Genomic DNA, 13,691 nt, shown 5'->3' on the forward strand with positions numbered 1-13,691 from the left:
AGTGCTGAATGTGAGAATGAATGAAAGAATAATAAATGGAGGGAAAGAGCATTCTATAATGTATTACTAGGCAACTAGCTGTTTTAAAAAATAAACAAGTTTATACTAGGGTACTAAAAGGTTAACATGCTTATGATCATTAAGTAAATACTTATATTCCAACAGAAATTTTTGGGAAATACAATGTTTAACAGAAAGGATATAAGAAATTTCATAAAGTGAAGTAGGACATATTAAAGAGCAATAGGGCCTTGGAGCCAGTCCTCAAATTATATTCCACCTCTTCATCAACTCCAGAGCTACATTTCTGAGGAAAGTACAAGATAATTAATATTAAAAAGACACATGGGGCTTCCCTGGTGGCGCAGTGGTTGAGGGGGACGCCGATGCAGGGGACGCGGGTTCGTGCCCCGGTCCGGGAAGATCCCACATACCGCGGAGCGGCTGGGCCCGTGAGCCATGGCCGCTGAGCCTGCGCGACCGGAGCCTGTGCTCCGCAACGGGAGAGGCCACAACAGTGAGAGGCCCGCGTACCGCAAAAACAAATAAAAAAAAGACACATGAAGTCCAAGAGATCTGTTACAGTCACACTATAGTAGAACTTCTATTTCTATATCTATATATTGCATATACATATTTCATACATATGAAATGAATACTATATAAGGTTATTTTGGTATCAAAGCACTTTCACTAGAATAGAGGAGGAACACTGAGCAAAAAAAGAAAGGAGCTGTGTTGCCAGGAAAAGAAAACTGTAGATGAGAGTCAAAAGAAAGCAAATTTTTGTAGTAGGATAGACATCTAAATTTAAGAGATATGTCCATGAAAATCTATTACACACTAAGTAAGTCTCAGAAAAGACACAAAGAAAACATACCTTTCCTACCACAGATTTTGGTCCCAGTTTAATGAAATCAAAATACAACTAACTTCTGAATACAACTGGCTTAAAGTACAGTGCTAACGAAAAACATGATATGTAAGGTAAAGTGCTAGAAAGAGATCTAATAATATTTGGATTATTCCTTTCTTCCATGAAATATTATTTGTGTCCAACTATAATTTAGAACCTCAGATTGAACTATAATCAGATGAGTTCACTGTTATTTATTTATATAATAATTATAGTAGAAATATGTGCTCAAAGTAGTTACTCATCTTCTTAACTTACTAATCACTTTAGCATTTACATTTATTGACTACTAAATATACCACAGATTACTCTCTCTAGAAGATTACAAAATAATACATAACAAGATGATGGGTATTACTCATCAGGGAAAAAACATTTATTTTATTGGTGATTTAAATAGTAGAAACAGAATGTGTTAAAACAGTGAAATTAGAGGACCACATAAAGGTCAGTAAGGCATTATGTAGAAACTCAAGAAATAAGAAAGACTTCTTAAGTTTATTTTTTTATGACCACAGACTAGAGTAAGCTAAGAATGCAGACTGAGGTTGACCAAATTGAGAAAAAGAATAAAACTGAGATACAGTTGCCCATGTACCATCCTCATTCCCATCAGTAATATATGTCCCTTGAGATTAAAGATCTTATCATAAGAGAAGCTACATATAATTAAGTGAATAAATATAAATAGTTTCCAGGAGCAAAACCACACATGCTCTAGTTAGCTCTATCATGCAGCGTGGGTAAATGCTTATGCAAGGACTGAGTGATATACAATGAAAGACATCATAAGGAGATAGTCTTTATTATAGATTAAAGAAAGTAACATTGAATATAAATGTTCAGCAATATCTTAAGAGCACTGTCGGTTTTCTGCTTCTACAATCAATCTCAAACAATGTAAAGGCACTAAATGTTTCCTGCATTCATGTTGTCTCACCTTCCTATCTCATGCCACCAATGCATCAAAGGAACCTCTAGAGGAGGAACACAGGTAAGTCAACACGAGGAGTAATCAGGATAATATTAATAGCAAAGGCCTCATGCTGGCAGAGGTTGGTAAGACACAGCTGATGTCTGTGAAAAAGTCACGTTTCCTGCAAGTTAAGAGTTAAAACAACAACAAAAGAATGCCCAAAACATGCTCTCTCTCCCCCCTCTTCTCTTAATTTTATATAAGCAGCATGCTCAGAAAAGAGAGGCTGTAAAAGATTGCCAAAACCCAGGTTACTGGCTCCTGTATTAAACAGTATTTCAAATACAGATGACCCTTGAACAAAACAAGGATTAGGGTCACTGAACCCTCGCAGCAGAAAATCCAGCTATAACTTTACAGTCCACCCTTCGTATTCACTGTTCTGAATCCACGGGTTCAACCAACCACGGACCATGTAGTACTGAAGTATTGAAAAAAATCCACATATAAGTGGACCTGCACTGTTCAAACCCATGTTGTTCAAGGATCAACTGTAATCATATTTACATGATGATATTAGGGAACCAGAGATGTTTTAGATATATTTCTAAAAAGTGATTTAATAAGGTTTTGTTATAGTAGTCAGACTATATTATAGCTATGCATAGGTGTTTGTATCACTTTTCTATACTGCATAACAAATTACCACAAATGTAGCAGCTAAAAACAGCACATATTTATTATCTTGCAGTTTAGGTGGGTGAAGCATCCTGGTTTAATTTTATAGATCATCTACCCTGTTCTTTCTTGTTCATAAGGTGGGAGCAACATTCTTTTGCAATTTTCTACATCTTAAACAGAAATGGAAGGCCCCAGTACTTAGATATTACTGTCTGGTACACATAAAATTCTATAAAGATGCCTCTGTTATCAGTCTTTCATATCTTATTTCAAAGAGGAAAAAAATCTATACAAAAACTGAACAACTGTTGAGTTACCCTTACCTAATTCCTACAAAATGAGATAAGCATTTAATTGTGTATTTTCATCAGTTAAAACATGATCTGGAAGAAGTGTAATTCAGTAAGATTAAATTATGTGTACTTAAAAGTAAAAATAAGTGAGAAGAAAATTAAATAACAATAAAATAGATAGTTACAATTATCATTTTCAAATTTGGTTTGTAATTAGGTAGGAAAAATAATTAGATAATCCTTTTATTTTAATTCCAACTAAGTTTTTTATTTCAGTACTAAGAATGTTATTGGTATACTGACCATTTAAAATATTTCAAATAATGCTTAAAAGAAACAAAAATTAAAATGAATTATTTTTTTAATTCAAGTAACATTTCAAAATTTGTGTAATTTTATAACTTTATCAGGAAGAGCATATGTGTTTCATATCATTTTATTAATAATATGCAAAGTGCTCCAATAGTTTTCATTTAAATTATGAAAATGAGATGGTATACATGAGTGTCACCAGTGAGAAAATTTTTACCAATATTAAAGGTACTGGAAATTAAAAAGAATCATAAAAATTAAAACTATGATATTTCTAACTTTCATTTTACCTGCAGTGTGAGACCCTTTACTGCATTCCATACAACTCCAATAAACTCCTTCATTCTTTCTTCAGGACTTCTACAGCCTTCAGCTATATTCAGCATGGCTTTCACAGGAACTGACAATGGTCTGGATTCTAAGAATAAGAATAGCTAGAGTTATTTAACATAAATGCACCTTATAGTTTCACATAAACATACAGAAAACACTTCCAATATTATTTCTTTCCTTGTTTAAAATTAAAACTTCTATATGAGATTATAAAATATCATATTAGATCATTTTATCTTAAAGAATTACTGATTTTTACAATTATTCAAAACCAAGCAAACCTAATCTGTTAAAACTCAAGAGAGTGTTGATGACTTGTCAGGGATTGATGATTGGGAGGTAGGTTTGTGGAGCAACGGTAATGTTCTATTTTTTTAATACACGGATGTGTTTACATCGTGAAAATTTATTAAATTGTAACCTAACAATCTGTTCGTTTCTCAGCATGAAGTTAATACGTCAATAAAAATCTTACTTGATGAAAACGAAAATTCAACTACAAAGCACTTGCTTCATCCAAAATTGATACAAAATGTATCTTCCCGTATGTGAATTTTCCTGATAACAAAAGCTTACTTATAGTATCTCTCAATTTTTTTTCTTTTTTAATTTTTCTTTGATGGTAAGCAAAAGCAGCACTGATCACATAAAAAGCAGATATATGTTATGAAAAATTTCGTTCATCTAAAATAAAGAACTTAGAGAACTTTGACAATTTTTATAAGGTAAATAATTATTTATAACAATATATTATATCTGGACAGATACATATGTATTTCTATATTTTAAGTTAATGCAAATATATAATTTATAGGTGCTATTTTAAATACCATAAAATAAATAAATCAGATCTTGCTTTTCAAGACTTTTACTAAGTTAAGTTTGATGATCATAGGACGGTCTCCAAAGTAACTGCTACTATATCACCACTATGAGAATGACAATTGCTGTATCTAGGCATACTTTCCCTCTCCTCTCAATTTGGGTCACATATTTGCAGATTTACAATATCTTAACGGCATGGAGCATAAACCTTTTATTCTCATAATCCCACAGTCTACCACATTATACATATTAGAAATTCAAAAACTGTTTGTTTAAAAGAAACAAAAACAGCTTGAGAGATACCCATGGAGCTGGAAGCAGAGCATTCTAGGCAGATGGAACAACAATGCGAAGGGCCTGGATGGGAGTGTACTTAGGATTTTCAAGCAACAGTATAACAGCAAGGATGGCTAGAACAGAGTAAGAGAGAAGTGGGAGACAAGGTCAGAGCTATCCACAGAGACCAAATCATACAGGGCTTACATAGGCCATGGTAAGGAGGCTGGGTTTTACTTCGAGGGAGCCAGGATATGAAAATGGATTCTAAATACATTCATGAAATTAATGGACATATTTTGAGAGAATTTCTCTAGATACTGTGCAGAAAACTGTCTACATAGATCAAGTATTAAAACAGGAAGACAAGTTGTGAGAGATGGTAGTAGCAATGGAGGTAGGAAGAAACTGAATTCCTGTATCCATTTCCAAGATACAGCCAACAAGATTTACTGATGGACTAGAAGTACAGTAAGAGAGAAAAGCAAAACAAGGATGCCTCCAAGGTTTTACATCTGATCAAATGGAAGAATGGAGCTGTACGGGGAGGAGAATCAAGAGGAAAAGAAATTTAGTTTTAGAACGGTCAGGTTGAGATTTTCATTACATGTTCAGATGAAGATATCCAAGTAGCATATGGATAAACAACAACAAAAAATGGAAAAGAATATGAACAGGTAATTCATAGAAAAATATAATTTGGCCAATAAACTTATTAAGAGATGCTCAACTTTGCTAACAATGAAATAAAAATTAAGGCAACAATCAGATATCCTTTTCAACTGTCATGTGGCAAACATTTTAAAGAGTTAATTCGTATTTTTAAAAATCCAACATTATCGAAGCTCCTTGTTAGAACGTTTCATATACAATGAATATAAATAAGTATAGTCCATAGAGTGGAATTACAAGACAGGACATTTTGTATTTATCAAAATTTAAACATGCAAGTTTTTCTAAAAAATAATCTCATTTCTAAGACCCTATGCTACAGAAATACTAAAACATATGAGACATGCATACCAACAATTTATAAAAATGTTTAGTATCAGCAGTATTATTTGAAATAGCGAAACAGAGGGAGGGAGGGGTAAGGGGAGAAAGAAAGTGCTAAGCAACTTATCTGTCCATCAAAAAAGAAATGGTTAAATTAACTCTGCAATATCTGTCAGAAGGATGGTAATTCAATCATTTAAAAATGAGGAACAGTTAAACATATGACAGAAATCATATTTTTGATATTTTATGAAGTGAAAAAAATATATATATGTGTGTAGTATAATCCAAATATGTTTTTTAAAACAGTATGTGAGTTTGAGCATGTATTTGTCTATCTCATACATAGAAAGAGTTACAGAAGGGTAAAATACAAACCCTTGACAGAGGTTACCTCTGAGGACAGTAAAATGGAATTGATGAGGGGTAAGGGGGAGGAGGTGTTTAACTTTTTACCGTACATTTCAGAATTAATGTTTTACAACAATGAATTACCTATTATAATTTTTTAAATAAAACACACCTTAATTTACTTTCCATTTACTTGGACTTCATTGTTATTCTTTTATATTTTAGCAGTTATGAGAAGCAAATGGCTACATAAACTTATTACAGAACTCTGCCAATTTAAATAACTAAACTTAAATGTAGACCAACCACATAAAAGCCTTCACACAGCTGTTTAGAGAAGCTTTATCCATAATCGCCAAAACTTGGAAGCAACCAAGATGTCCTTCAGTAGGTGAACTGCTAGAAAAAATGTGGTACATCTAGAAAATGGAGTATTACACATCACTTAATAGAAATGAGCCATGAAAACATATGGAGGAAAGTTAAATGCATATTACTAAGTGAAAGAAGCCCATCTGAAAAGGCTGCATACTGTATGATTCCAAATATATGACATTCTGGAAAAGGCAAAACTATGGAGACAATAGTTAGGAAGGAGAGAGGAGCAACAGGCAGAGCACAGAGAATTTTTAGGGCAGTGAAACTACTCTGTATGTCACTATAACGGAGGGTACATGTTATTATACATTTGTCCAAACTGAAGGAACGTATAACACATGAGTGAACCCTTATGAAAACTATGGACTTTGGGTGATAATGATGTATCAATATAAATTCATCAATTATAACACTGTACCACCTTGGTGGGGGATTTTGATAATGAGGGTGACTATGCATGTGTAGGGGCAGGGGATATGTGAGAAATCTCTGAACCTTCCCCTCAGTTTCTAAAACTGCTCTAGAAAATAAATTCTATAAATATATACATTTTAAATGCAGACAAATTTTTTTGGTTTTTTTTGGTTGCATCGGGTCTTCATTGCAGCACGTGGGGTCTTCGTTGAGGCATGAGGGCTTCTCTCTAGTTGTGGTATCAGGGTTTTCTCTCTCTAGTTGTGGCGCGTGGGGTCCAGAGAGTGTGGGCTCTGTAGTTTTCGGCACGTGGGATCTTCGCTGAGGCGCACGAGCTCAGCAGCTGCGGGGTGCGGGCTTAGTTGCCCCACGGCATGTGGGATCTTAGTTCTCTGACCAGGGATCGAACCCACATCCCCTACATTGGAAGGCGGATTCTTTACCACTGGACCACCAGGGGAGTCCCAAGACAAAATTTTAAAAATCTTCGAAACCATGGATACCAAAGGTTTCCACAAAAGTTGCTTATGGTCAAATTTTAAAATCTACTGAAACAGAATATTAGTGTTGTATAAATAATGTTATCACAGTCTGAAAATAAATCCATTTAATAAATGATAATATTATCAAGCAGATGGGGCACCATTACCTGATTGCTAAGTAATATTTCAAGTCACTATTAACCAAAAAAGCCACACATTTATTGTAAATGCTGAATTTGCTGATAGAATGATTTAAGAAGTTAAAGGAGGTGCTGAAATCTATATGTGGCTTAAAAGTGCTTTCCAAAAAGCTATGAAAAACACAATCAGTTTAAAATTCTCATTAAATAGCATGATCTCGCTATTACAAGTGTAAAAGCACACTATTTTGGATATACTAATTTTCTTTTTTTTAAACATCTTTATTGGAGTATAATTGCTTTACAATGGTGTGTTAGTTTCTGCTTTATAACAAAGTAAATCAGCTATATGTATACATATATCCCCAAATCTCCTCCCTCTTGCCTCTTCCTCCGAGCTGATCTCCCTGTGCTATGCGGCTGCTTCCCACAAGCTATCTATCTTACATTTGGAAGTGTATATATGTCCATGCCACTCTCTCACTTCGTCCCAGCTTACCCTTCCCCCTCCCCGTGTCCTCAAGCCCATTCTCTGTGTCTGCATCTTTATTCCTGTCCTTCCCCTAGATTCTTCAGAACCATTTTTTTTTCTTAGATTCCTGGATATACTAATTTTCAGTCCATCATATTATCTAAAAGACAATAGGAAGACAAGTTTGCTTTTAAAAAAGAGAAAAAATTTTTTTCTGTAATCATGTATATTTTACAGGTAGCACATGTATACTCTATAAAACTGCCAATCTTGAGCCATACTTTATTTAACTGAAACTTCTGTAACATCTACTACATGCCAGGGACTGCTATAAGCGCTTTACAAATATTCACCAATTTAAACCTCATAACAACTCCATGAGGAAGACACTATTATTTACTCTTATTATCACCGTTTTCAGATACGGAAACTGATCACAGAGAGGTTAAGTAACCTATCCTAAGTCACCCAGCTGATAAGCGGCAAAGCTGGAATAAGAAACTAGGCAGTCTAACTCCAAAGTCCAGGCTTTTTAACTACTATGCTGTGATGCCTCTTCTGTTTTTTCATACCTTGTGCAATGGCTTCCATTTCTACCAAATACATGATAAATGTATATATCTACTAAGGATCTTGGTACTGCAAATAGTTCAGAAAATATATTTGTTCATTCTCACTGGAGCTATATAAACCCTACATTTACATCCCCTACATTGGAAGGCGGATTCTTTACCACTGGACCACCAGGGGAGTCCCAAGACAAAATTTTAAAAATCTTCGAAACCATGGATACCAAAGGTTTCCACAAAAGTTGCTTATGGTCAAATTTTAAAATCTACTGAAACAGAATATTAGTGTTGTATAAATAATGTTATCACAGTCTGAAAATAAATCCATTTAATAAATGATAATATTATCAAGCAGATGGGGCACCATTACCTGATTGCTAAGTAATATTTCAAGTCACTATTAACCAAAAAAGCCACACATTTATTGTAAATGCTGAATTTGCTGATAGAATGATTTAAGAAGTTAAAGGAGGTGCTGAAATCTATATGTGGCTTAAAAGTGCTTTCCAAAAAGCTATGAAAAACACAATCAGTTTAAAATTCTCATTAAATAGCATGATCTCGCTATTACAAGTGTAAAAGCACACTATTTTGGATATACTAATTTTCTTTTTTTTAAACATCTTTATTGGAGTATAATTGCTTTACAATGGTGTGTTAGTTTCTGCTTTATAACAAAGTAAATCAGCTATATGTATACATATATCCCCAAATCTCCTCCCTCTTGCCTCTTCCTCCGAGCTGATCTCCCTGTGCTATGCGGCTGCTTCCCACAAGCTATCTATCTTACATTTGGAAGTGTATATATGTCCATGCCACTCTCTCACTTCGTCCCAGCTTACCCTTCCCCCTCCCCGTGTCCTCAAGCCCATTCTCTGTGTCTGCATCTTTATTCCTGTCCTTCCCCTAGATTCTTCAGAACCATTTTTTTTTCTTAGATTCCTGGATATACTAATTTTCAGTCCATCATATTATCTAAAAGACAATAGGAAGACAAGTTTGCTTTTAAAAAAGAGAAAAAATTTTTTTCTGTAATCATGTATATTTTACAGGTAGCACATGTATACTCTATAAAACTGCCAATCTTGAGCCATACTTTATTTAACTGAAACTTCTGTAACATCTACTACATGCCAGGGACTGCTATAAGCGCTTTACAAATATTCACCAATTTAAACCTCATAACAACTCCATGAGGAAGACACTATTATTTACTCTTATTATCACCGTTTTCAGATACGGAAACTGATCACAGAGAGGTTAAGTAACCTATCCTAAGTCACCCAGCTGATAAGCGGCAAAGCTGGAATAAGAAACTAGGCAGTCTAACTCCAAAGTCCAGGCTTTTTAACTACTATGCTGTGATGCCTCTTCTGTTTTTTCATACCTTGTGCAATGGCTTCCATTTCTACCAAATACATGATAAATGTATATATCTACTAAGGATCTTGGTACTGCAAATAGTTCAGAAAATATATTTGTTCATTCTCACTGGAGCTATATAAACCCTACATTTAAGATTGTAGTCTGATATCCATTACACTTCTTGTTTTCAACAATAAATAAGGTAATTTTGAGATCCAGACTTTACTGGTTAAAATAATCACTTCTTAGGCATGTATCATCCAACTTGGTACAATATTATTCCTTCATTTTTATGCCATGCAAAAAGTACCACACTTAAAGTCAACTTATGGTTTCAGCTGTGCCAGTTGCCATATGGCTTTGGGAAAGCAATTTAATCTAAGTGTCAGAAGTTAATAATAATTATATCCAATGTCAAGAATACTGTTCACGTTAAATGTAATGTATATTAAAAAGTTCATTAAAGTACTTTAAATACAGAGAATAATGATTAAAAATTAATTGATTATAAGATATAGAAAAGAACTTGAAGGTTACCAGATCTGAAACAAAATGACTCCTCTTCTATCACAATCAACCTATTGTTTTAGTTCTACCTTAAATGCCATTTCCTGAGAAATGGTCACTGAATTCCCCAAATTAGATTTGGCCCTTCCTCTATAATCTCATAATTTCCCAAAGTACTTAGCACAGAGCTAAGAACACTGAAAGAACTCAAAGTTATACTTACTGATTATCTGACTAAACATAAAAATTTACCTCAATATCTCAGGTTGTACCTGGACTACTATCATAGTTAAACATTTTTAAATATACGTAAATTTCTGATGTAGCAGGAATACCCTGAAAGACTATGTGTACCAATTCGAAGTGTACCACAAGCTGCCACCTTCTCCCAAATATTCAATAAACATCCCTGGGAAATCTGGGAACAGATTTGAAAAGTTACAGGACATCAATTTAAATCAATTAAAGGACAGAAGATAAATAATGTTAAGGAACGTGATTATTAAGCCCCTAAATAAAAATAAAAAAAGAAAAACAATTTATTCATTCATGCAACAATTATTTACTATTTGCTCAATGCCAGAAAGAGCTGTTAGATTCTGGGAGTACAAAAGTATATTAGTCAAATACAGCCTTTGACATACACTCTGGATGAAGAGACAGAAAAAAAAGGGAAAACTATGATAAACATTATGAGGACAGAAAAGAGGTGCTACGGGAGGGTATCTTTGAGGAGTGGCACAGACTTATTTTAGAAAGACTGAAAAGGAAAGCTTCCTTTACTGAGAGGATAACATTTAAATAAAAACTCAGAGTATGAAAAGTACATAGTTATGAAAAGAGCAATGGAAACAGAAACAGAATATACAGAAGATCCCAGGCAAAAAAAAGCATGTAGCGTTTGAAGGAATGAAGGAGGATCAATGTAACAAAAATGACAAAAGATGGAATGGAAGAACCCAACAGAGACTAGGTCAGGTCAAACTATGTAAGCCTTGGTAAGGAGTTTGGATTTTATCTTAAGTGCAATAGGAAGTCACAAAAGCATTTCAAGTAGGGAATAAAATGATCCAATTTAGATTTTTAATAAGATGACTCTTGCTGTCATCTAGACAACTGATGATGAGATAATCTGGAAATGACACCAGTGAGACTAATTAGGACACCCTCACTTAATTGTGTATAAGTAATTATATGGTTCTGACTAGGGAAGCAACATACAAACAGATTGAAACAAAAAGACTATAACTTCGAGGCAGAATGGACAGGAGGAGGAGACACTAAGGATGAGTCCTGGGTTTCGGCCTTGAGCAACATGGTCAATAGTGGTAGGGGAAGGTACAGAGTTGTACAGAGTTGATACACGTTAGGTTTTAGGGGCCTGTAAGATACACAGAGATGTCTAGGCAACTGAATGTGAGACACCTTTAAAAAAAGAAGAAGAAAAGAAGAAGAAAAGAAAAGAAAAGAAAAGAAAAGACTGGTATAATAAAGCAAGCCAGTTAAAACAGATGTAAAATAGAAAGATCATCAGTGTGAAATACATGTTATTATGTAGGCATGAATGGAAATACTGGGTTTTAAGGCAGCTTTACGATGATTAAGATCAAATAAAGAAAAAATAAAATTACACTGCAGTGTCAAAAACTAATAGATAAAATAAGCTTCACCTTGCTTGAACCCTATAACTTTCCTTTTAAAATGCAAACATAAAAAAAATGTCACCTTTACTTTTTATCTGAATTGTATTTTACCACTTTATAGAACTTTCACATATCTTACTTTATTTAAGTCTTATAACAAGACTTAAATCTGTGAGGTAGTTGGGTATACTTATTACCGTTTTATAAATGAATTAAAAATGTGGCTGTCTGAGGTTAGCTTGAAAAGGGAGAGGAACTGGGTCAAAAACTGGGTTTTTTGGTCACTAGTCTACTGGTTTTTCTACTATACCTTCCTAATTCTCGATCTATATTTTACACTGATCATGATTTTTGGCAACTCTGTTTGGCAATATAAAATTAAATAACGTGAAGAAAAAATGACCTTTACATAGTAATTCTATTTTTAAATTTGTGGAGTTTGGATAATATATAAACCTTTAAGCAACTTGCCATAGAAACTGCAATAATGCCCGAGACTTTTCATCAAAATACAAACTACATTTGATACTATCACTCCTGAAAGCCCCTTGGGAAATAATGGCTTTTGGATTCTGCAAGTCAGCGTGACATGGCATGCAAAATTGCATCTCATGCCGAGCCAACCAGGAAAATATATGTCATCACTATGTGACATTCAGAATTTCATCTGGAAACTATAATCTTGTTCTGACTGCAAAAAGGGAGGGGAGGGGGGAGAAGACTGCATACAAAACAATTTAGTTGAACTTTTGCTGAATTCTTGCCAGTTTGTGTAAAAACTAGAACAACTTACTTATTTCCAAAGAAGAACTTTATATTTGAAAACCTTTCTATGCACTTATTAACATCACAATATGTTCTCAAAGAACTTTAAAATTAACTGACAGGTTTTAGATTGTGTTATTATAACTAATGATCTGTTAAAAAATTGTTTATATTGAAACAAAGTTGCAAAATTAATAAACTGTGCAAAGCAGAACTGTATTTTCAAAACTGTATATAACAAAACACCTTCCTTTTCCCCAATTGAATAAACTCTAGGTTGAGAAACAAAACAAATGAAAACCTGTCATAAAGTCTGCAATATTACGCATTTCATGTCTTTCTCTTCTAAATTATTTTTCACCCTGCCCTCCATTCATGTGCGCAATACCTTCATAATTCATTTACCTTACTCCTATCGAAACAGAAATGCGTGAATGTGAGTTAGTCTAAGTGTTATATAATCAACATTTTGTGTTTTAAAGCTGCTGTGACTAACTATAAAATGAAAAATTAGTAGACATGAATTGGGATAGCTGACTGGCTCTCAAAAATTATCCCCAGGAACCATCTTTCTGCTATCCCTACATACTCTGGTATCATATATCATGCCCCTGAACACAGAAGTGGACACATGGCCCAACCTGCTGCCACTGGGCAAATCATAATGACTAACCTCCTTGGCCACAGTGATTGTCCAAGATGTATGCACATGAGCCATAACAGGCCAAACAAAAAACACTTCGAGTATTTTTTCAACAAATACTGCACCAGATCACTATCTATTTGATCAGAGAGAGTTAAGTACATGAGTCCAGAGGTACCACAGCCATGTACACTGCTAGGTCAAAGAAAAAATATGTTCAGTAAGAGAAAGAGAAGCCAACATGAAAAGACAAGAGTTCTCATGGTGTGGAGTCTGATTCTAAGTCATTCCAAAGAAAAGATTTATACTGTATTTGCCTTTCTTACCATTTTGGTTATCAGAATCAATAAATATCCCACCCCCCGTTTTTTTTTTTTTTTTTTTTTTTTTTTTTTTTTTTTTTACTTAAAATAA

General features: G+C 34.0%; 1 protein-coding gene across 13 annotated transcripts in view; it reads right to left on the reverse strand.

The window, feature by feature from the left end:
• The window catches only part of VPS13B (vacuolar protein sorting 13 homolog B), an 802,500-nt gene that overhangs the window by 446,967 nt on the left and 341,842 nt on the right, over positions 1-13,691 (reverse strand). For all 13 annotated transcript variants that reach the window (XM_028500192.2, XM_028500193.2, XM_024115869.3 and 10 more), the window contains exon 22: positions 3,409-3,536. In XM_028500192.2, the coding sequence (XP_028355993.1) occupies positions 3,409-3,536 (128 nt within the window). The remainder of the gene's footprint in view (positions 1-3,408; positions 3,537-13,691) is intronic.

Source organism: Physeter macrocephalus, chromosome 15 (assembly GCF_002837175.3).
Source record: "Physeter macrocephalus isolate SW-GA chromosome 15, ASM283717v5, whole genome shotgun sequence".
In the NCBI taxonomy this organism is placed as follows: Eukaryota; Metazoa; Chordata; class Mammalia; order Artiodactyla; family Physeteridae; genus Physeter; species Physeter macrocephalus.